This window comes from Triticum urartu, chromosome 7 (genome assembly GCF_003073215.2).
Source record: "Triticum urartu cultivar G1812 chromosome 7, Tu2.1, whole genome shotgun sequence".
NCBI lineage: Eukaryota > Viridiplantae > Streptophyta > Magnoliopsida > Poales > Poaceae > Triticum > Triticum urartu.
The window spans coordinates 355,612,460-355,638,073 of NC_053028.1; the positions used below are offsets into that span (position 1 = coordinate 355,612,460).

At 47.6% G+C, this 25,614-nt stretch overlaps 1 protein-coding gene across 2 annotated transcripts; it reads right to left on the reverse strand.

Annotated features, from left to right (window-relative positions):
• Positions 1-953: 953 nt before the first annotated feature.
• Positions 954-21,950, reverse strand: LOC125518020. Of its 2 annotated transcripts, none has more exons than XM_048682984.1 (7): positions 21,794-21,950; positions 21,084-21,399; positions 20,193-20,278; positions 3,018-3,164; positions 2,351-2,474; positions 1,929-2,218; positions 954-1,837 (listed from the first exon to the last, which is right to left on the reverse strand). In XM_048682984.1, exons 2-7 carry the CDS (start codon positions 21,277-21,279, stop codon positions 1,745-1,747), a joined length of 936 nt encoding a protein of 311 aa, XP_048538941.1. In that variant the 5' UTR covers positions 21,280-21,399; positions 21,794-21,950; the 3' UTR covers positions 954-1,744. The 2 variants fall into 2 exon arrangements, with proteins under 2 accessions (XP_048538941.1, XP_048538942.1); XM_048682985.1 differs by having other exon boundaries at positions 21,697-21,915.
• Between the last annotated feature and the right edge of the window lie 3,664 nt (positions 21,951-25,614).

Consider the following 25,614-nt stretch of genomic DNA (forward strand, 5'->3'; position numbering starts at 1 on the left):
AATGGAATAAATGCTATGTTTTTACTTTGTTTCATTCTTCTCTGCTTCAATCATTTTCTATTGGACACCTCGCGTATAAATTGCTTCACGTGAGCAACATTTTCAGGCCAACTCCGACACGCATTCTTCTCGGTTGCAAACTCCTCGAAGCTCATCAATCTTCTTTGCAGCTCAGATAACACTCTCGGAAGTTTACAGCAAACTTCTCTGAAGATTATAGCAATCTTCTCGAAACTCCAGGGACTACTTTCTTTCTATGTGCACTAACAAAATTCAGTCCCTCAATGTTTCTGACAACAATATCCAAAACACAAGGGGACATTGGACTGCACCAACTGTTGTTTTTGCTCCATCGTGTCCGCAACACCGCATAGCTCCTGCTACAAGTAGATGACATAATTCTCACCATCAGCTCTTCCACCTTTCTAAAATCCATCACCACCTTGCTGCACCGTGAATTCGCCATGACCGATATGGATTCTCTCCACCACTTTCTTGGGATCAATGCATCACAACAGTACCGGTCTCCACCTTTCTCAAGAACAATATGCCCTAGACATTTTAGATCGTCACGGCGATGTTAAACTGCAAGTTGGTCTCTACGCCCATCGACATCAATGCAAAATTATCCATGATCCTCACTCTATCGTAGTCTCGCCGGGGCTCTCCAGTACCTCACCCTCGGTCGCCCTGATATATCTCCCGTTGTTCAACGATGTTGTCTGGTCACGGGGAAGCCCACTACCAGATGGTGAAGCGGGTTCTTCGCTATGTTCATGGGACCACACGCCTTGGCATGTCAGTTATTTCGGACGTCCGATGGCAATTTGACGTCATACTAGGACGCGGATTGGGCTGGGTGCCCAGACACCCACAAATCTACGTTTGGCTTTGTTCCTCGGCTCCAACCACGTCAGCTAGTCGTCGAAATGCCAGAACATTGTCTCAGCTAGTCGTCGAAATGCCAGAACATTGTCTCGCGATCAAGCGCTGAGGTGGAGTACAAGGGCATTGCCAACGCCCATCGTTGAGGTTGTGTGGCTTCGACAACTTCTCACCAAGATTCGTCGGCCGTCGCCGCGCTTCAGCAACTTCTCACCAAGATTTGTCGGCCGCCGCTGCGCCACGTGTTCCTCAGCTCCAACCACGTCAGCTGGTCGTCGAAATGCCAGAACATTGTCTTGCGATCGAGCACCAAGGTGGAGTACAAGGGCATTGCCAACGCCCGTCGTTGAGGCTGTGTGGCTTCGGCAACTTCTCACCAAGATTCGTCGGCCGCCGCCGCACCACATGTGACAACGTGAACGCCATGTATAGCCACGTGTGACAACATGAACGCCATGTATATGTCAAGCAATCTCGTTCAGCACCACCGCACCAAGCATGTGAAAATCGATCTTCACTTCGTCCATGAGCATGTTTCCCTCGGTGAGTTCATGTTCTCCACGTGCCGAGCGCGTCGCAGTTTGCCTATGTCTTCATCAAAGGGCCTCCCGAGAAGCGTCTTCACTGACTTTCAGACCAGCAACTAGATCAGAACCAGGTGCAGTGCATGGACCAAATTTTATTCATTTGTTAAAAAAAAGGGGGAGGGGGGGGGGGGGGGGGGGATATTTCGATTCAGAAAGCTACAAGTTTCAATCGCGTCACCATTTTCTTTCACAGACGATCCAACTCACCAACACTCTTTCGGCCCACAGCAATACAGGCGGGATTTACAGTGGTCTTGATGCGGATGGGCCATCTACAGTAGCTTCAGCATTTTCAGCCGCTCCTCATGCTCTGGCTCAAGCTTCGGGGCCGAGTAGCTGCCGTGCAGATCTTCCACTACGTATTCCTGCATGCGAAAAAGAATGAAACGAATTCATAATCTGAAAGAATGATGCTGCCCCGGGAAATAGCTCGACCAATGTGAGGCGGCCTCTTGCCTTTGTGAGCTCTCTTTTGGTCAGGATGTGATAATGTCTCTGCCAGATCCTCTGGACGGCCATAGTCGCTGCGAGGAAACCGTATGCAATCCCAAGGATAGCGAACACGACGATGAAGAGCACCACCAGGGCAAAGCAGGCCTCCAAAGAAGCAGGGAGACAGTCCAGGATGCCCCAACCATAGCAGCAGTTCCGGCACCCAACTAAGCACGGATCTTGGTTGTCGTTCAAGGACGAGCAGTGCACTATCAACCCGAAAAATCCAAGCAGCACAAAGAAAACCACAACCCCTTGAACATCAACAGATAAAACGTTAGGTTAATTCAATAACAGCAGTTTTATGTTGCTGTAACCAAAAGTTTTGCTGACTAATATAAATGGTACATATGCATCATTATGACAGAAAGGTGTTATTCCAATACCTATGCAGTAGTAGAACGGTATTGGATGCTTTGACAAGATACGATCCCAACCATCACTGAAACTATTCCGGAAACTTCCGTCCCTGTCTAGAAAGTATGCAATTGCACTAATGATAGCAATAGTCTGCAGAAAATGAAAATATATGCAAATAATTATTTCCCCTGCCTGAATTTGTACTGAAAAAATGCCCTAATATTTTAATAGTACATCAGTATGTGTATTCTGAAAATAAAAAGTGCATTGGCATTGCTTGGAGAGCGAAATGCCAATGATAAGAATCATTCCGTTCAAAAAAATAATTTGTATTTTGTGTTAGTTTGTACATTAAACATGTGGTATCAACTTGTATTTCGTGATCATTTGTACATGAAACCTGCAGTTCCGTCAAATTTACTCAAGATCTAAATATGCAAATTTTGAATAATGCAACTACTATTCCAGATTCAATAGATTGGTGTTTTCATAGTTTAACTGAAGTAGGAAAATGTAACTCTGAATGCCTCAGGGGGGCATTTTCTGAATTATATTGTACAGACTTATTATGTATAAGTATTCCCAGTTGTGCAACAGTACTAAATAAGAGCATCTTTAGAAACAAAGATATTGGATTTCATTTAATGAAGAAAAGGCATTAAAAAAGAAATATTTTCAAGTCTTAGAGCTTACAATTTGAACTGCAAGAAAACCAAGTATAACATCTCTTGCCACGAAGAGCCGGAACTTTATTTTGCGCCATGAGTTATCTTCCAGAGTTTCCACTCGAAGATGGAACTGAGCTTTGCATGTTGTGCAGTGTGAGAATGCAAATCCTTCCTACAAAGTAAGCAGGAAAAATGGGAGCAGCATTTAACTACATTTCCCAACCATAATGAATATATCAACAGAAAAAAAATTAGAAGGCATAGCATCTAGTTAGGACTTAGGAAATCCTTAATACAAGGGGAATCATAAAGCTCAATAAAGTACAAGTTGAACCTAAAGATTCTAATAAAATATTCCAACAGTGATGTGCTAAGCCTTCGAGCAGCACGATTTCAACCTAACCCTCCAAATTAAGCTGAATGAGAATAGTTTGCAGAGATGCAGCTTGACTCCTAATGGATATCGCGTTGCCAATACAAGTCTAAAGCTGATAACATCTTTGCAATCTCAGAAACTGCCACTTGAAACAAGATTAATGAGGCTAGGTGACAGGTTCTGATCACATTACTACCGCCAGAGAAAAAGAAACTCTAGCTTGCAATTTTCTCCTCCAATATACGGTACATTTACTTTGTTTACTTGTACTTTCTCTTTTCTCTTCTGGGTTCTCACAGGTTTCTGTTAGGTTTCATCTCTAGCCTACTCCAACTTGGTTGGGACAAAAGGTTCTGTTGCTGTAGTAGTACTCCACGTACCAATATGACACTGCATGTATTTTCTCATGTTCTCTAGGTGAAACTTTTTCTATATCCAACTGGTGTCTCGATATGGTGGTTTACACATATAGCATAATGCTGGCTGTAGATTCGGAACATTTAGAGAATGTGCAGCTAATCGTATTCATGTATGTTGGGGACATATATACACAGTACAGACAGGCCTAGATTTGTCCTCCAAGTTCATATCTCGCAATTAAAAAAAGAGATAGACCAGGAGAGTTAGGAAGGAAACGATCCTACGTGATCGCATGTGAGTGGTCGGAACATGAACAACGTGAAATTGTCCAAGGCGCACCTTTTCGCGGACAAATGGATATCCAACTCAACATGCTTGTGTGGCGATGATGAATTGGGTTAGCTGACAAGTAGACAGCATAGACACTGTCACAAAACATCACGGAGGCCTTGTCGATGGTGCAGTGGAACTCACCAAGTAGTTGACGAAGCCAACAACACTCCGCCACGGCATTGGGGACCGCTCGATATTCTTCTTCGGCACTAGAACGTTAAACCATGGGTTGTCATTTGGAGGACCATGACACCAAAGAGTCGCTGACATAGACGCAAAAAAAAAAGATGTAGAGTGGCGAGTATCCGGGCAGCCGGCCCGATCAGCACCGCGCTAGGCGGCAATGGCGGTGGAGGAGCTACCAGTAAGCTGAAGACGTGAGATGTAGTGCTACGAAGATTGCGAAGCAATCTCTTGATCACCCCCCAGTGAGCATCTCGTGGAGCATGCATGTGCAAACAAATTTTCTGAACAATATATGCAATGTCCCGTCGTGTCAAGGTGAGGTATTGAAGAGCTCTTGCAATACTTCGGTAGAAGGTAGCATCAGACAAGAGATCTCCAGAGGCAGCCGAGGCCTTGGGTTTAAGCTTGTACCCGGTTCAGAAAGGCACTGGAGACGTCAAGCTGGTATACCGGCCAATGGCAAGACGCACACGGGACCGAAGGTCTCACCAAAGTCCACACCAGCATGTTGTGTGAAGCCACATACAACCCTGTGAGCTTTGTAGCAATCCAAAGAGCCATCTATTAAGCTTGTGCAGATATACCCACTTGCCGGTGGCGATGTTGGCGCCACAAGGACGAGGCACGAGTATCTATGTGCAGTTAGCCTGCAATGCATTGAACTCATCATGTATCGCAGCACACCATGTGGGGTTGCGGAGTGCAGCATGAGCAGGGGAGGGTAGCAGAGACAGAGAGATAAGAGGCTTCATCGGTGGCGGCGGCAGTTCGGCTAAATAACCCCATGACGAGCACGCATGGCTATGGTGTGCATGAACACGTCGAAGGACCACAACCCCAGATCACGCGTCGGTGCAATCAGCATGGGGGGTGCAGACGGCGAAGGTGACGAGGCAACGAGCTTGACAGCAGAGCTGGAGGTTGTCGTGGTTGGCGCAGAGGCGCTGCTGCCCAAGCCAGGGTCGGTTGCTGCCATGGCAGCCGAGTTGGGCGAAGCGGCCAACCAGTGGGCGGGACAGGGGAATCCACTGCGGGGCAAGCAAATTCACTGTGATGACAGCCGAAACGGCCGACCCAGCAGGCGAATTCACTGTGTGTCCCTCCTTTCTGGAGGTTGTACCCCTGATGTCTTCCTGTTCAATGAAATGAAACACAAATTCTTTTGCGTTTTCTTGAGAAAAAAATATTGGAAACCGAGAACACTCTTTATAAGTGAAGTCCATACATCACATAGCACATAAGAGCAGGGGGAAAACTAGCTTGAGAATCTGATTGTTCAAAGGGTGAATGAACGTGCTTCCCCAATCTACAAGCATGACATCTCATAGACGGGATCTTATTATAAGAGAACTCGAAAGACAAATCGTTTTTGAGAGGGCGTCATGTCCTGGATGCCCAAGTCGTTGAAGTCAAAGCTCGGAGGTGCTAGCAAGAAGAGACTAAGGCCCGTACACGAGGGCATAAAGTTCGTCCAGGCAATCACATCGGAGAATCACTGATCGTGTATGCAAGTCCATAATAGAAAAAACATATTTGTCAAATTTTAACGGTGGCAGGATTCTGAGGAGTGAAGTAACAAACAAAAATCAACTTTTAATAAGATTATGAGTGATGACGACATTGTGAAGGTGAAGTAGAAAAGAACAAATGGGAAGGGAGGTGGTACCAGTATGGGTGATCAGAAGGGAGTCGGCATTAGCAACGATGAAGCTAGGGGTGGAAAAGAGTGTGGAGTGAGAGAGGATACCGGGGTTGTTTGCCATATGCGAGGTGCCAAGGGACCAGTTGGACCCGCCGCCTTGAAGGGAGAGGTTGTTGAGGGCGGCGTGAAATTGTGTCTGGTCCCATGCCGTTGGTTGGGCTTGTGGTGGTGAAGGACCATAACCCTAGTAGGGAGGAGCGAAGGCAAAGCCCTGCTGTCCTAGCTGCGTGTCATGGCCGTGTGGCAAAGAGAAGCCGGGACAAGGCCCGAGTAGAACGGCACCTGGTACGTGCCTGTTGGGTGGCCATGCCTGGAACATGTCAGATGGTGGGTAGGTATCGGTGATCCACGCTGGCGTTGGAGCGGCTCGCGTGTCAGGAGCCGCCGGGTTGGAGCCGAACGTAGTTTGGGATGGTTTCTTCTTCCCTCACTTGCCGCAATCACAAGAGGAAGGCGCGACGGGATAGGAAGCAGGCGAAGCAATGGGCACGTGGCAAGAGCGATTAGCGACAAGGGCCACTACACATGGTGAGCGCCATGGGTGAGGCGAGGTTCTTACTAGAGCAGGGTGCCGCTGGCACAAGCAAAGGTGAGGTTGGTCAAGTTGATAGTGGTCGAAGTTGCCATTGAGCCCATTGATGAAGGCGAGCAGCATGTCCTGGTCGACAACGGGAGAGCCCGAATCACGCAGTGTCTCAGCAAGACACTTGAAACGACCGGAGAATGCGGTGATGAACAAATCACCTTCGACGAGATTGTGGAACTCTCGCTTAGTGAAGACGGAGCGTTGGAGGTGATTGTCGAGGAAGAGGGAGGTGATGGCGGTTCACACGTGCTCGGCTGTGTCAGCAGTCGATCTGAGTCCACTTAACGTCACCGAGCATCATGGCGCCATCAACGGAGCCGTTGACATGGTTGGTGAGGCCAAGCTTGCGTTAGGTGAGGTTGAAGGTCTAACAAATGGAGAAATTCAACTTGACGAAATCAAGGGTGGTGGTGACATGGTTGAGGATACCATGTGGACTGGGAAGATTTGGAGAATATACAGCCCATCGTATTCATGTATGTTGGGGACATATATACACAGTACAAATCGACCTAGACTTGTCCTCCAAGATCATATCTCGTAACTAAAAGAAGAGATAGACTAGTCACGTCACTTCACCAGCCACCACCACTGCCCTCCGTCGTCGCCCCGATCATGGCGAACTACCCGCTCAACCCAGTGTCGTTCCTCCCACCGGGCTTCGCCGTCGAGCCCGGTCCGGCAGATCGTCTTGTGCGCAGCGGCATGGTCGTCGGACCCATTCCGCCGCTCAACCATGACTTCCTCGTCGTCGCAGAAGCCAGCCACTATGCCCCCCTGCATCGCCACGCGGCCATCCGCACCATGGTTCAAGGTCTGCTTCATGAGTCCCAACTTTTTACCACTGAATCTAGCGATCCTTTCGGCATTGGCATATTCGGACTTGTGGATTCATTCATGAGGGACACCGCGGTTAATACCCCTCTTGAGCTTGAAGATGAGGATCTCCTAATCACTTTTGTGCCGCACAATGAAGCCCTCAATCGTCGCACCACCTCTTTTGGCCCCGAGGTCTGGCTCATGTTTTTCGGATTTCCCTACGATTACCAGACAAACTACTACATCACCAAAGCCCTGGGTGGCTACGGCTCTCTCGTCAGCTGGTATAATCCAAGGCAGGACAGGAGGTTCATCTTGCTCAAGGCCCGCTTTCTGCGCCTTCGCCTGATTTCAAAGAGTTTTGTAGTCTAGCAATTGGGTGGTGCGAGGGATTGCTGGACCATGCAGATCACCATCTTGAGGAGCAACTATTGGAATGGCCTGCTGCCTGAGGTTCTCCCTGCTGGCGAAGAACCACCCCCACCTGACAGCAATCCACATCCGCAGTTTGGACCTGAACTGACCACTGAGCAGCTCTACCAACAGCAGGTCCATAACTAGTTGGTTCAGAACGGTGCTCCTCCTGCTGACAACGCGAACCATGGCAATGGGCCTCACCAGAACAATGCTGGTTGGGGGGGCATGGCCAATTCCTCCGGCTCCTCCATTGCCGCCCCTCCCCCCACACCTGGTCAATTACCAAGCCTGGTTGGTTGCTCAAGGTCTAACAGTGCAGCATGGTCTTGTCCTAGAAGACAACATTTCTGATAATGCTATGGAAGCTTGGAACGATACCTTTTCTTCTGATGACGATAGCTCTGTTTCTGTTGGAGATGCTCTGCTTCTGCTACCTGTCGCTGCACCTACCACCCAACAATCTGAAGCACACGATTCAGTCACAGTTTCTGTCAGTCTGCATAACCAGGGCATACAATTCGGCCTGTCTGCACAAGGCTCTGAACTGATCAACCTCCTCCTGTCGGATCCGATACCCAGGCAGCAACTCAACACCTTCATCTTCCATGCCCTACGCCCAACAATCGTCACAATTGGACCTTGGAGCAATGGTTACGGTATGTGATCCCCCAACTTGGAGGTTTCTGTCTTGGTCTCTGCTGTTGACAATGGCATCACTCTTGCTCAGCTGCCTCTCCCTCCAGCTTCTTCAGTAGTGCTAGAAGAAATCTTTGACAATCATCAACAGTTATCTTTGCCAGCGCAGCAAAATTCTCCTGAGCCTGCTCCAACCGATGCTACATCTCTGCTAGCTGCTCAGCCTCTCGGGCACACCAGTTTTAGTCCACCTCGGTTGACTGATCGCAACCCCAGGATTGCCCAGGGCACGCTTGGTCTCGCTGCAGTTAGCTCCATCATTGAACCTGCTGGCCCTGTGGTGACTCGTGGCCGTCATGCTCGTGCTCCTGCTCACATTTCCACTGCTAAAGTCCGTCGTAGCAACCGGTCCAATAAATACAATGGCTTCAACATCAACCAAGTGACTGATGCTCGCCCTACCATCTCTCGGGTGAAGCCACGGCTGATGCCTTCGATTGGCTCTTCCTCCTCCGCCCAAGAGACGCATTCTGATGATGCACCACCCACCCCAGTGCATGTCCTTTAGGAGATTGGAAGCAATCGATGTGTTGTCCCTGCTACTGAACTTACTGAAATCCTCAATGCAGCTCCTGAACCTGCGTCCACTTCGACTGCACGCACAGGTAATCTGCTCGCTGACGATCTGGCACCTGCTGCGCCTTCTTAACTACCAAAATCAATCCTGGAAAAAGCGCTGCACCATTCGGTGGATCAAGTTCGGCGATGAAAATACGAAATTCTTCCAGGCAGTTGCCACTGAAAGATATCGCCGTAACATCACCAGCTTCAAAAAAGATGATGGAGCTCTTGTTGATAATCATTCGGGCAAAGAGGCACTCCTGTTTCAAACTTACACTGATCGTTTGGGCACCTCGCGACTGACAGAAATGAAGTTCAACCTTTCAAACATTGTTCAGCGCCATCATGATCTGGACCAGTTAACTGAACAATTGCACACGATGAGATCGATGCAGTAATCAAAGAAATGCCGACTGATCGAGCGCCCGGCCCTGATGGTTTTAGTGGAGTTTTTCTCAAAGCGTGTTGGCCTATCATCAAACAAGACTTTTATAACCTTTGTGACAAATTTCATCAAGGTGAATTGAACCTCACAAGTATAAACGATGGCCTGATAACCCTAATCCCAAAAACCAACTCACCGGAGAATGTGAATGACTACAGACCGATCACGCTGCTCAGTTGCTGCCTTAAGCTGATCACCAAGCTTCTCGCCAACCGCCTTCAACATGTCATTTTAAAAGTCATTCACACTAACCAGTATGGTTTCATCAAAGGGTGAACGATACAGGATTGCTTGGCGTGGACCTTCCAATATATCCATCAATGTCACGCCTCTACGAGGGAGATTATTCTGCTCAAACTTGATTTCACCAAAGCCTTTGACACGATTGAGCACGCACCCATGTTAAACATTATGAAGCAGATGGGTTTCAATGACAAGTGGCTATCTTGGATAAAATGCATTTTCTCCACGGGGCGCTCATCGGTTTTACTAAATGGTGTCCCGGGCCGTCAGTTTCACTGTCGCACCGAGGTGTGACAAGGTGACCCGTTGTCCACCCTGATCTTTGTGATCGCAGCCCACCTCCTCCAAGCCACCATCAACGATGTGTATAGACAAGGCAAGATCCAACTGCCATTCCCTTTCACGGGACAAATGGACTACCCGGTGATACAATATGCGGACAATACAATTTTGGCCATGCATGCATGCCCTCGTCAAGCAGCTATCGTAAAAGAGATCCTCACGGACTACGCGTCCTCCATCGGCCTCCGGATCAACTTCCATAAATCCACGCTCATCCCGATCAATCTCTCCCAGGAATCAGCCCTTGCCCTCGCACGTTTATTTGGCTGTTCGGTTGGGTCTCTGCCTTTCACCTACCTTGGACTACCCCTTGGCACGACCAAGCCCACCGTCCTGGACCTTATGCCACTTGTTTGCAGTGCAGAACGCCGTCTTACATCAACGATCTCCATGATGTCCTACGGGGGTAAACTCTCTTGGCTTAATGCAACTGTCGCGTCCCTCCTCATCTATGCCATGTGCACACTCAAATTTCCCCCAAAACTGGTTGAGATGCTTGATAAAATCCGAAGATGCCTTTGGACCAAGAAAACTGAGCAGGGTGACAAATGCAACTCTCTTGCGGCCTGGGATATGGTTTGCAAGCCCAAAAAGCATGGAGGACTTGGGTTATTAACATCGAAATACAGAATGATGCACTGCTTATGAAATTCCTGCACAAGTTCTACAACAAGCTCGACGTCCCCTGGGTTCATCTTATTTGGGACACGTATTATACGGACAAAATACCTCACGCAACAAACCTGGTTGGATCCTTCTGGTGGCGCGACATTCTGAAACTTACACCCACCTTTCGAGGCATCACGCAAGTCTGGGTAGTCTCAGGTACGACTACTCTTATTTGGAAAGATCTTTGGGCAAGTGACGTTCTAGAATCTTCCCATCCCCATGCATTCTCCTATGCCATGCACAAAGACGAGTCAGTCAAAAGTTTCTTGGAGAGCACGGCACTGTCGGAAACCTTTCATCTGCCCCCTCCCCACAGGCCTTGGACGAGGTGTGTGACATCCAACTGGTCTCCTCACGCACGCACCCGACCACGTCAACGAATGACATCTGGCACTACACCTGGGGCAAGGCAGATTACCGGCCCACTGATTACTACAAGTTCTATTTTAGAGACGCGAACGCCCACCCAACATTATCTCTGCTCTGGCGTTCTCACTGCATCATGCGGATCAAGGTTTTTGGATGGCTTCTCATGAACGATAGATTGAACACACATAACATGTTGAAGCGACGCCACTTTGACATTGGCAATGACCACAGTTGTTTGCTATGTGGCACTCCAATTGAGGAGACACTTGATCACATGATTTTTACTCGCCCATTTAGCAGATCTTGCTGGCATAAACTTGGCATTGACTGGCCCTCATTCACCTGCCGCCTCCAACTGCTTCAACATGGTAAAGAAACTTGGGGGCGCCCGCTCTTCTTTGACATATTTCTAGTGGCTGCTTGGAGTCTGTGGAAGGAAAGAAACAACAAGCATTTCAGAAGAATTGCTCCAAGCATTGAGGGCTGGATGAGAAGATTTAAGGAGGATTTTAGCCTCCTCCAACATAGGACTAAGGGTGCTCACCCTGCCTTTATTTCTTTCTTTGTTTATGATCTCCCCTAAAGTAGTTTTCTTCTTCTCTCCCACCTAACACAGCAGGAGCCTCTCCTACTGTCATTCCCTCAAAAAAAGGAAGAAAACCTGATCGCATGTGATATGCTAATATTCTTACACTAGCAGTGGAAAGTAAACTACGGAACCTATAATAGTGTCTCGGAGCATCTATATCTATACCAATATAATAAGAAGACCCAAAGGGACAGACCCAATTGATCTCGGTCATACATCTGTGTTAATCCAACAATTCGTATCGTCCCAATGGTGAGCACCACACCATGTTTAACGTCCTAATTACCCACCACTGCCATTGGTTCTAGTTTCACATCTCCACAGTCAAATGATGTCAGCCTAACAAGCAAGATACCTAAAGACCTCCCATAATTTTCTCAATTCCTTTCACGCTCCTTTCTCCCCTCACACCACAAATGCCGACACATCGCTTGCGGATCACCGTCCGGGGTGAGCCCATATGTCACCTCGAGTTCAAAGTTCGCCACGCTCCCCACATTAAAGCGCAGCGAGTACTGTCAGAGCGCGTAGCCCTCAACCTCACTGCCACCACTGCCTCCTCCCCCTACTGGTGGCACCACCCTGTTGTGCCCTTTCACATCCTCTGCCACGCCCATCCAGATCAGTTTGTCGAGAAGGGTTAGAAAGTCACTCCCGGTGAGCTCGCTGGCACCAGAACATCACTATCGTTCTCCTCGTTCTCTAGGCCAGACCTCACGACCACCCTCCTATGCCCTGATGCGCTGAGCAATCCCTTCGACAAGCAGATCGAGGTGGTCCCACAGCGCCAAATGCATTTTGCCAGTTGCCTGATTTGGTTCGAAATTGAAATATATTAAAGAATCGGGCATTCAAAAGACAAGATAGATGATTATCGCTGTATATTTTTCCTCATTATTTGCATATTGATTTGTTGTGTTCGTGATTGGCACGCATAATCGGGTTTGCCCAGCGCCTTCCACTGCTTCATTTTTCCTGCTTTCGTAGTTTGTAAAACCGTAGTTTCAAATCGATGAAATCGAAGGAGCTCTCTTCTATTTATTTAGGGAAAAAAATCATGTTTGCCCAAGCCTCTTGGTAAACCCAACTTTTGCAGGCAAAAATTGCTTGTCGTTGATGTAATCTGGCAACCGATATGTCCATAGGGTTCTCTCAATCTGTGAACCATGCACGACATTTGCAGCTGATCGCGAGCGAGCCCTCGTGGTGGGGACAAAGGTAGCATCAGTACCAGGGTTGCTTTCCAGAAGGATACCTACGATTCCTATGTTGTAAACACACGTCATCATTCTATCTTCAATTCTTCATGCCGACGTTAGTTGTGGAACAATACCTTTTTTGGAAGAAAAAAATGGTTTAACGTTCATTGAGCTTTGCTTTAGTCTTTGGTGCATCTGTGAATTTAAACATGGTTAGATGTGTAATTGTTTGTGTTATGTTTTTTCTCCCTTGAAGATGTCTGATGGGGGAACAAAGAGTAGAGCATTTGGTGAGTATAGCGTTAATGAGCATGGCTTTCGTAAGCGAAGTACTAGGCCAAACGAATCACATACCAGTGAGAAGGCATACCGATGTGCCTCTGAAGACATGCATATGTTTGGTCCAATTAGAGATGGAGCAAGTAGTACTGTGCGATAGCTATTTCTATACCACTTCACCGAATTTTTAGCTTGGTTAAGATAAAACATTTTCGACAAGGTGCACTTTTAATTGTCAGAAATGCAGCTTACAACCACATTGGTGCATACTTCTGGTTTTTTTAGATGAACATCCCAATAAGGGTGTTTTCATTTTTAATCCCCTAATAATTGTTCCTTCTACTTCACTGAACTGAACATACAAAAGAAGATAGTGAGAAATTGAATTCCTATTATTTGTACCTACACTCAAATGAAACTTGTGGGGAAAAAAATCTGCCCAGCGGACGAATTTGGTCTACATTGCACAATAGTTTCCAGCAAAGAACATGTGTTTTTCCTTTTTCCATGATTGGGGATATGTGGTGTTATTTTCTACTTTTCGAATGGGAAGTTGGGAACATGTGGACAGATCATTGATGTGCTCCGAGATTCGCTATACATAGTTCTGAGTTGCAGTGAGCAAATTATCTACAAGAACACAACTTTATCTAAAAAGGACTATTTAAATATATATATTCACTTCCTGGACCTTCCATTTTTGGGATCATTGTCTTCTTGATTTTTGGGAAACAGAATCTACATTCTTTACCTTTCAAGGTGTATGTGCACATGAAGCCGTACATGTCACAATGATTGTGAGACGGAGCACCAACAGTTTTTTGTTCAGTCCGTGGGCATGTACCGAGATGTCTTGTGAACATAGAAGAGATTTGATAGTGGTATCTCATAGCACTTCCAGAGATGTATAAGCAGAGCACACAGCAGTTTTAATTATTGGTATACATGTGCTTATATGCTTAATGTTGTTTTTGTTGTCGTTATCTCATTTCTCATTTTTATATGCACTCACTTTGATCTTCAATACCAAATAAATACAATAAAATATATTAGATTATGGATTTAATGATATTGATTTGATACTGTGAATGTGATATTTCTTATCCTATAAACTTGGTCATATTGTCTCCTTCGATGCCCTTATAAATTGATCACTAAGGTGATGGATAACAGAGTAGCTATTTTTGCTGACAAGCTTATCAGCAAACACCAGAATGCTTTCATTAAGCACAGGAATATCATGGATGGGATCCTCACTCCATGAGGTGCTACACCACACTCATCAAAAGAAAAAGATTGGTGTGGTACTTAAGCTAGATGTTGAAAAAGCCTATGACAAGATAAACTGGGATTTCCTCCTCGATGCCATAGTAATCGAGGGTTTGGGACTACTTGGTGTGGCTGGGTGAAAAAAATCCTCAGTAATGGTACAGTCAGCATTAAGCTAAATAATGAGATGGGACCTTACTTTCAGAGCTACAAAGGCGTTCACCAAGGCGACCTCATTCCCCATTTTTATTTAACCTCGCTGTGGAAGCTCTGTCTAAGACGATTCGCAATGCTCAAAAGGAAAAATGATTACTGGACTAGCTCCGGACCTCATTGAGAATGGCATAGCCATCCTCCAATATGCTGACGACACAGTCATCTGTTTTGAACATGATGAGGAGGCTGCTGTTAACTTGAAGCTCCTCTTATATATTTTTGAACTCATGTCTGGTCTAAAGATAAACTTCCTTAAGAGTGAAATCCTGTGTGTGGGAGGAGATGATAATGTACTAGCTTCCTATGCTGATCTTTTCAACTGTCAAATTGGGCACTTCCCGATGAAATACTTGGGAGTGTCGGTAAGCTACTCCACCTTGCGTAGCCTGGACTGGAGTTTTGTAGATGACAAATTCCTCAAATGTTGTGAAACATGGATTGGGAACGCTGCATCCTCGGGAGGAAGACTTGTACTCCTAAATTCCTCCCTTTCTAGCATTGTTTATTACTACATGGCTATGTTTTTGCTTCCTAAGATGGTGATCTACAAACTTGATAAACATCGCAAAAAGTTTTTCTGGCAAGAAACCAACGGCAGGAAACGTTATCATCTTGTGAAATGGACCAGAATCTGTAGATCGAAGAACAAAGGGGGTTTGGGGGTGAAAGATCTCCGTAAGCATAATATTAGCTTACTTACTAAATGGTGGTGGAAACTCGAGACACAGCAAGGGTTGTGGCAGGATGTAATTCGAACCAGGTACTTGAAAAAAGATACTATAACTTCGGTGAGAAGTAGATTTGGAGACTCGCCGATCTGGAAAGCCATTATGAAAGTTAAGGAATATTATCTAACTGGAAGAGGGGTGATCCTGAAATCTGGCAACTTGGCCAGAGTGTGGATTGATCCCATTGATAATAACTCTCCCGTACGGGATAGATTCCCCGAGCTTTACAGCATATGTAATGAGCAGGAGATTACAGTTGCCAAGTTCAAAAACAATGTTAGCATAGATTTCTTCAGGAGACGTCTACACCCTCCACTGATGGATCAGTGGGGGGAAGTCAAGCGGGCGGTTGAATCCTGGGTACTCTCTAATGAGCCGGATCAAGTGAGCTGGAACCTTGGGAAGAGTAAGCGCTTCACAACTAAATCTGTGTACGCATACTTCGAAAAGCATCTAGCTGGTTGTGACTATAGATGGATATGGAAAGCTAAACTTCCTCTTAAGATTCAGATATTCTTATGGCAATTATTCCAGGATGTTGTGCTGACACGAGATGTTATGAAAAGATGAAACTGGGCTGGAAACCCGAAATGTTCGTTCTGCACAGATAGAGAAACCTCGCAACACCTTTTCTTCACCTGCCCAGTTGCCAGGGTAGTCTGGAGAACTGTTGGGTGTGTCCTGGGCACGGGTTTATGTCCTGACAATTTGTGGCAATATTTCTCCTGGTGCTATGTCTTCTTACCGGATGGATCTAAGTTCTATACCTTTGGCCTTGCTGCGATATGCTGGGCTAGGTGGAACTGTCGTAATCGGGCCACATTCGAACATAAGAAGCTAAAAACTCCTTTTGATGTGGTTTTTTCTGCATGTGGATATCTGAATTATTGGGCAGGTCTGATGGATGGAGTTGATCGCGAGGCAATGGAGCACGGCGCCAAGATGCTCAAGACCAATGCGGCTACCATCATGAGGATCTGTGCCACCCCAGCTGAACCAGCGATGGACTGATGAGTTGCTGCTGTACTATCTTCATCAGTAGCATCCTACCTCCCCAACTGTTATGTTAGACTTTGATCTTTGCCCCTGCGTGGGCTTTTGCTGTCTGCTCATCATGTGAGCTTTCCCCCTTTTGGAGACTTTATGCTGGTACCTTGGTTCGTGCTGGTTAGGATAGTTGGTTTTAGATGGTACTAGGTTTTCGCCCTATAGTGAGCTGCTCGATGACGAGTGCTCACGGTGGGTTTCCCAGCGGTGTCTTGAACTCGCTTTCCCCTTTCCAGCTTCCTTTAAAAATCAGACGCTGTATTTCCGTTATGTTAAGTAATGGAAAGGGGTTATGCCCGGTTCAAAAGAAAAAACTTGGTCATATTTCACAAAATATAACTTAAGACAAAACTATTATGTGAAGTGTTTTGACAGAGAGAGTATATGTAGCTCATTCACCATGTAATAACTAAGACATGACAAATGCACACGATGAGAACTTCTTTCCTGGCCACTCTAGTCCGACTACATACTCTATAACTTAACAGACTCCATGACCAAGACTTCTTTTTCGAGAAAACGCAAGAGAGCTTGCATTTCATTGCTTTGCAAAGAAAGAGAGTTTCAGTTCAATCCTCCTAGGAGGCAGTTACAGTGCCCAATAGCACATCAGTGAACGTCCCAACTTTGTGGTACGATGGCACGAAGCCCTAGAGCGCCGGCTCTGGCCCAGAGGGCGGCCTGTCCTTGATCTTCGTGAGCAGGTCATTCGCCGAGGGCCATCCTTGGTTGAAGACACAATCGTTACGGTACTTCCAAATCATCCCTGGGACGAGGAGGGTCGCGGAGGCGAGGCCCTTGCGCATGGGTTTGGGAGTGTGCTGCCGCGCCGTGTGCCACCAGTCATTGAGAGAAGTCTCGCTGTCGGGCGGGGCACAGGAGAGTCGGAGCCAGTGCAGCACCTCGTACCAGATCTGATGGGTGAAGGGGCAAGCGAGGATGAGGTGGTGTATGGTCTCGGGGTCCTGGTCACAGAGGGGGCATCGCACGGGGTGCTGTAGGCCGCGGCGGGCGAGGCGGTCGGCCGTCCAACACCGGTCCAGGTGGGCGAGCCAATGGAAGAATCGGACGCGCGGGGGCGCCCAGTTCTTCCAGGTGCGCTTCCATGTGACGCAGCCCGTGGAGCCATTGAAGGTGGCGATGTAGGCCGATTTGGCGGAGTAGACGTCGCGGGGGTTCCACTTTCAGGAGAGGCGGTCTGGCTCGGCAGAGAGGGTCGTGCGGCTGATTGTGTGCCAGAGCTGTAAGTATTGCCCGATCTCATGGATGCCAATCGTGCCATGTATGTCCCGCGCCCATCAATTGGCCTATAATCCATGGGCGACGGTCCTGAGCTTGCAACGGCGCTTGGGAATGCATGCATATAGGAGCGGAGCGATCTCGCCAACGGAGCGCCTGTCGATCCATCGGTCTTCCCAGAAGAAGGCCTGCATGCCATTCCCGATTTGCATGGTGGTGGATGCGAAGAAGAATGCATGCTCCTCAGCGGTGAACTGCAGGTCGAGGCCAGCCCACGCTCTGGTGTTGTCCGTGCGAATGAACCACAGCCATCGGGTGCGGAGCACGAGGCTGGTCCAGGCGAGATCGCGCACGCCGAGGCCGCCAAGCGAGAGCGGCCTAGCAACGCGTTGCCAATAAACATGGCAGTGCCTGCCATTTGCTTCCGCGTGCCCGGCCCACAAGAAGCCTCGCTGAATCTTCTCGAGTGCCTTGATGGTCTTGTTGGGGGCGCTAGAGCGAGGAGCTGGTGGATCGGGATCTCGCTTAGGATGGCCTTGACTAACGCGAGGCGGCCGGCCTTGTTCATGAGATGCGCCTTCCAAGTAGGTAGCATGTCGGCCGTTTTGTCGACGACGAGCTGCAATTGTGCGGCCGTGGGGCGGTGTAGCGTCAGGGGGATGCCCAAATACGTGATCAGGAACTCGGCTAGGGGCAGCCCAGTAGGTTGACAGCGGGCGCGGCATCATCGGCAGAGCACCGGATCAGGGTAGCGGAGCTTTTCGAGAAGTTGACCTAGAGGCCTGATGCGCGGCTGAAGAGCAGTAGGATGCTCTTGACGGCCGTGATGTCACCAATGGTGGGGTGGCAGTAGAGGATCACGTCATCGGCGTAGAGGGAAACAGAGGGGACCGGGGCCGGGGGTGCAGCCACTGCAGGACGCCCAGTTCCATCGCGCAGAGGAGGAGGCGGCCCAGCATGTCAACGGCGAGGACGAAGAGCTGTAGCAACACGGGGTCGCCCTGGCGGAGGCCACACCTGTGCCAGATGGTGGGGATGGGGTCTTAGTTGATGAGCACCTTCGTGCTAGCCGAGGAGAGCAAGATGGCCAGCCAGTCCAAGAAGCGGGAGCCGAAGCCGTACTGGCGGAGGACGTCGAAGAGGAACGGCCAGCTAATGGTGTCAAAAGCGCGAGCCAAGTCCAACTTCAGGAGGACGCGAGAGGCGCCGAGCTGGTGCAGAAGGCGCGCAGACTAGTGCACGAGGACGAAATTGTCGTGCAGGCTGCGGCTGGGGATGAATGTGTTCTGGCACGTGCTGACGAGGCTATGGAGCTTTGGTGCAAGGCGGAGCGACAGGACCTTGGCAAAGATTTTGGCAACGAGGTGAATTAGGCTTATGGGCATGAAGTCACCTAGGCCGCTAGCGTCTGCACATCGGGAGCAAGGTGAGGAGTTCGGGAGCAAGGTGAGGAGCGCCTGGTTGAGGGAGCAAAAGCCCCGTCCACGCATCTCGTTAAGCCGCTGGAAGACGTCGACAAAATCCTGTCGGACGATGGGCTAGCACGCGCGCAAGAATTCGGCGGTGAAGCTGTCCGGGCCGGGAGCTTTCCGTACGGGGAGGTGTTTCACCGCCTGTCAAATTTCCTCGGCGTTGAAAGGGGCGTCGAGGTTGGTGGGCATGATCGGCGCGAAGAGGTCGAGACCGCACTCACGGGGCGTCTCGCAACCGAGCAGGGCGTCGAAGTGTGTGTATGTTGAGGCCGCCATGTTGCGGGGGGTAGAGATCGAGGCGCCGCCCATAGTGAGGTTGTGGATCCGATTCTTCTGTCACTAGTATTGCCGGTGGAAGAAAGATGTGCTGGCATCACCGTCCTTGAGGGACGCAAGACGAGCGCGCTGTCGGGCTATGGTGCGCTCAAGGGAGGCAAGGCCAAGGTATGAAGCCGTGGTCTGCCGCCGGAGCCAGTCATCGTGCGGGGACAGGAGCCGACACTCCTGCGCCATGTCCAGCTTGAGGAGCTCCCTGGAGATCGCGAGCTTGAGGCGGACGTTGTCGACTGTCCTCAAGCTCTAGCTAGTAAGCTTGCGCGCGGTAAATTGCATGCGTCGCATGAGCCGCCGGAAGGGGTCGTCATCGTGGATAGAGTGCCAGGCGGCCGCCACGATATCGTGCAACCCGTCCAACCGCGTCCAGAGCTCCTTGAAATGGAACCGTCGATGGCCCGGCGGCACCAGTTTGCAATCAAGCAGCAAGGGGCTGTGATCGGAAACGATGGAGGCGAGGCATCGAAGGTGACATTCCCCGTGCAGAGGACGCGGTCTAGGTGCACGAGGGCTGGGGGGGGATTGCTTGTTGGACTCCTCGAAATGGAACCGTCGATGACCAAGACTCTTCAACTAAATCAACTCTATAACCTAAAGTTTGATTAGTATATTTCCTGATAATTAGGGCATTGCACGTGCAAATGTTACTAGTATATTGTAAGATAGATAGGAACCAATTCCATCTGAAAATCATATGGAAAACGCAACACTAGAAGGGACAGTACCTTCACAGACCTCCAATGGTCTAGGCATGAACGGTGAACAAACTGCTGAGTTCCCTTGCACATGCAAGGTGATATTAGCTCATCACCTGCATAAAAATGGAGTCACGTAAAATATGGAAGCTTAGAAATTGTTGACCTGAAATGGACAAACTGTAGCACCCAACCAGTATGTGTTTTCCATATAATAACTACAACCCTAACTATAAAAAGCAGTATTGGCCTGTTGGCCTAATGTACAGCCTGAAGACTAAACAGTTGAAACAAATTACACTATTAGGTCTACTAAAACATAATCGTGCAAAAATTATACTTATTCCTGCTAGAACTTGAACCAGTTCGTTTAGTGTTAGCTTTAGGCTTCAGACATCGCAATGTGATCATGGACCTTCTCTTGTCCTATTTATGATGCAAACCTTCAATTAAAGCAAGTGCTTCAAAACAAAACAAAACAAAAAAAACTGCTAGCACTGCGGGTTCGATTCCCGCCGCTCGCCCGCTTAATTTATCAAGTACTATGATAAAAAAAGTTTAGTCTAGTTAACTGTTTAACTACTTATATTAAATTAAGTATTAATTAGGTGTACAATTCAATGCTACCCTAATCTACTGGCACACATCCTATGACCTAAGCTTTGCCTATTGGGTTCCATTACAGAGCAAAGATCACAAAGAGATTTTGGATTAGTTGAAAGATGCCAAACAACTGAGTACATGTAACCACACACTTTCTTCTACTTGCTGCAGTCAGACAAGAAGCAAACTAGACATAGACAAAAATCATTACCAAATTGAACTAAAGCAATCAAATTGACACAACAAAAACTGTATCCCCTATACATAGGATGATCATCAACACAACAAAATAGCATCTCCAATGCATAAGATTGTTACCTATCTCCGACTCGGCCTCAAGGCAAATGCGGCAGCATGCGGCATAAGAACCATCGGTCTCCTCATCCTCAATCTCCAGCACGGTCACGGTTGCCGGCTGTGGTGGCGAGAGCTGGGGCAATGAGCCTGACTGATCTTTCCTATCGAGGAGAGGGTCTGAATCACTCATGATCGTCTCTTCCTCGCTACTGTCCATCCGCCGCAGATGTCCTCTAGTCTAGATTTTAGCCAGTACAATAATGTCCGTCGATAGTTTCAATAGCTAGGTAGCGTTTGCATACAACCTCACAAAACAGGTAGCATTGGCATACGGAGTCTGAAATTACACAAAGAAAATTATAATCAGAATGGGAACAGCTTATGGCAATTCCCGGTGGAACCACTAATTCGGTACAAACTCGTGGAAATCTAATTGTATTCCAAAGAGTGTGCCTGAAAATCGACCCCCAAAAATCCAATAAATCCCTACCAAAGTGCGTCTCACCGAGACGCATGGCAACATCTCAAATCTCAAGCACTAATTTGGGCAAAGGCCGAGACCCCAAGCAAAATCCCCCACCGATCTAGTCGAACAGAATACCGAGAAAAATGTAAAGGGTCAAGAAAAACTCACCACGAGAAAGCCGAATTCCAGATCAAGAAGACCCAAGAGATGAACAAACGATGCGATAAATCGTCAGCGCAAACAGAACAAGAAGAAGAAGCCCTACCTAAATCCGGCGTTTGCAGCTTTCCTCTCACGGGAAGGCTTGGAAGGGGTAAGATTCTCCGTGAGAAACAGCAAGGAAGCGGACGCGATAGTACCAAACTTGAAGGTCGTAGTGCACAAAGCGGTGGAATTTTCTACGAAGCACCTCCCTGAGAAGATATCAAATAACTTTTCTTTTATTTTCTTTTCTTTTTTTCTAAATAATAAAGATTGGGCATTTTAGATCTGATTAATATCACAAAAGCCAGGGCGTAGGATGACCCCTACAAAATAAAATTATATTAACAAACATACTAATCTTCTTCTTCATCTAATTGTACACTGTCCACCAACAATTAAAATTGAACTGAACCAACAGTAAAGAAAGATGAAACTTGCGAATGCTTTCGCCATATCAGGCTTTGAACTTTTGAAAACCGCTATAGTCACTCTCCTTTTAAGACGAGATCTAAAAATCGTTGAAGCAGCATCGGTTGAAACATCACCCCACACAAAACAGGCTTGAAATCTGTTACAACCCTCGAATAAGAGATTGTAAGTAGATTCATTGCATCCATGCATCATGTTAATTTTTCCTTAAAACTTGAAACGAAGGTGACCAAATCCTAGCACTTTGAAATTCAAATAGGTCCAACAAAAAATATTGCATTCAATGAACCCAAAATGCTCTTCATTGATATTTGATATTTTTGGCAATGGTTTTGATCCAGACCAAAAATAATGATCATTTTTAAGCAATAATTTGGGCACTGAATTTAAATCATATTGTATTTGAGTTGAAGGCTAAAATTTACCATTAAATATTGGTTGTTTCAAGTATTCTGGAATTTGTTGTGTGGTTTGAAAATAATTCAAATATTCCCCACAAAAATTTATAGAATTAACCAAAGTGTTTTGATTTGTAATTTGAATACGAAACAAAATAGCAAATAGAAAACAAATAGTGGAAAAGAAAAGAGAGTGACTTGCCTTCCCAACCTAGCCGACCCAACACTGTGGCACCCAGCCTGGCCCAACTTGCCAGTCATCTCCCTCCTGTCGCCAGAAGGACGTCGAGTGCGTGCTCGCCGAGCGCGCACACGCGCCCGTGACCACCTCCTCTCTCCTTGCATGCCTGCCCTTCCCCGATGTGTCTCGACGACGCCACGCACCACCCCGGACCCCCTCGTCCTCATCCCCTCCTCTCTCTCGCTCTGCACCTCATGCTCGAGCGCCACCCTCATGTTGGGGAACATAGTAATTTCAAAAAAATTCCTACGCACACGCAAGATCATGGTGATGCATAGCAACGAGAGGGAAGAGTGTTATATACATACCCTCGTAGATCGGAAGCGGAAGCATTAGCACAACGCGGTTGATGTAGTCGTACGTCTTCACGGCCCGACCGATCAAGCACCGAAACTACGGCACCTCCGAGTTCTAGCACACGTTCAGCTCGATGACGATCCCCGGACTCCGATCCAGCAAAGTGTCGGGGATGAGTTCCGTCAGCACGACGGTGTGGTGACGATCTTGACGTTCTACCGTCGCAGGGCTTCGCCTAAGCACCGCTACAATATTATCGAGGATTATGGTGGAGGGGGGCACCACACACGGCTAAGAGATCAATGATCAATTGTTGTGTCTCTGGGGTGCCCCCCTACCCCCGTATATAAAGGAGTGGAGGAGGGGCCAACCAAGGAGGGTGGCGCGCCCTAAGGGGGAGTCCAACTCCCACAGGGAGTAGGACTCCCTTTTTCCTATTAGGAGTAGGAGAGGGAAGGAAGAGGAAGGAGGGAGGAAGGAAAGGGGGGCCGCCCCCCCTCCCAATTCGGATTGGGCTTGGGAGGGCGCGCCCCCTCCCTTGCTCCTTTCCCCTCCTTTCCACTAAGGCCCAATAAGGCCCATATACCACCCGGGGGGTTCCGATAACCTCCCAGTGATCCGGTATTGTCCCAATCTCACCCGGAACCTTTCCGGTGTCCAAATATAGCCGTCCAATATATCGATCTTTATGTCTCAACCATTTCGAGACTCCTCGTCAAGTCTGTGATCACATCCCGGACTCCGAACAACCTTCAGTACATCAATATATAAACTCGTAATGAAACTGTCATCGTAACGTTAAGCGTGCGGACCCTACGGGTTCGAGAACAATGTAGACATGACCGAGACACGTCTCCGGTCAATAACCAATAGCGGAACCTGGATGCTCATATTGGCTCCTACATATTCTATGAAGATCTTTATCGGTCAGACCGCATAACAACATACGTTTGTTCCCTTTGTCATCGGTATGTTACTTGCCCGAGATTCGATCGTCGGTATCTTAATACCTAGTTCAATCTCGTTACCGACAAGTCTCTTTACTCGTTCTATAATACATCATCTTGCAACTAACTTATTAGTTGCATTGCTTGCAAGGCTTAAGTGATGTGTATTACCGAGAGGGCCCAGAGATACCTCTCCGACAATCGGAGTGACAAATCCTAATCTCGAAATACGCCAACCCAACATGTACCTTTGGAGACACCTGTAGAGCACCTTTATAATCACCCAGTTACGTTGTGACGTTTGGTAGCACACAAAGTATTCCTCCGGTAAATGGATCGCTGGAGCTTGCACACTTTGTTAGCACCTTTATTCCAACTCCGAGATGCTTGCACCAGTCCATAAATGGATCGCTGGAGCTTGCACACTTTGTTAGCTCCCTTTGGATCGACAAAACCTTCCGGCTGCATCATATACAACTCTTTTTCCAGAAATCCATTCAGGAATGCAGTTTCGACATCCATCTGCCAAATTTCATAATCATAAAATGCGGAAATTGCTAACATGATTCGGACAGACTTAAGCATCGCTACGAGTGAGAAGGTCTCATCGTAGTCAATCCCTTGAACTTGTCGAAAACCTTTTGTGACAAGTCGAGCTTTGTAGACAGTAACATTACCGTCAGCGTCAGTCTTCTTCTTGAAGATCCATTTATTCTCAATTGCTTGCCGATCATTGGGCAAGTCAACCAAAGTCCATACTTTGTTCTCATACATGGATCCCATCTCAGATTTCATGGCTTCAAGCCATTTTGCGGAATCTGGGCTCACCATCGCTTCTTCATAGTTCGTAGGTTCATCATGATCTAGTAGCATGACTTTCAGAACAGGATTACCGTACCACTTTGGTGCGGATCTTACTCTGGTTGATCTACGAGGTTCAGTAGTAACTTGTTCTGAAGTTTCATGATCATCATCATTAGCTTCCTCACTAATTGGCGTAGGTGTCATAGAAACTGGTTTTTGTGATGTACTACTTTCCAATAAGGGAGCAGGTACAGTTACCTCATCAAGTTCTACTTTCCTCCCACTCACTTCTTTCGAGAGAAACTCCTTCTCTAGAAAGGATCCATTCTTAGCAACAAATGTCTTGCCTTCGGATCTGTGATAGAAGGTGTACCCAACAGTCTCCTTCGGGTATCCTATGAAGACACATTTCTCCGATTTGGGTTCGAGCTTATCAGGTTGAAGCTTTTTCACATAAGCATCGCAGCCCCAAACTTTCAGAAACGACAACTTTGGTTTCTTGCCAAACCATAGTTCATAAGGTGTCGTCTCAACGGATTTTGATGGTGCCCTATTTAACGTGAATGCGGCCGTCTCTAAAGCATAACCCCAAAACGATAGCGGTAAATCTGTAAGAGACATCATAGATCACACCATATCAAGTAAAGTACGATTACGATGTTCGGACACACCATTACGATGTGGTGTTCCGGGTGGCGTGAGTTGCGAAACTATTCTGCATTGTTTCAAAATGTAAACCAAACTCGTAACTCAAATATTCTCCTCC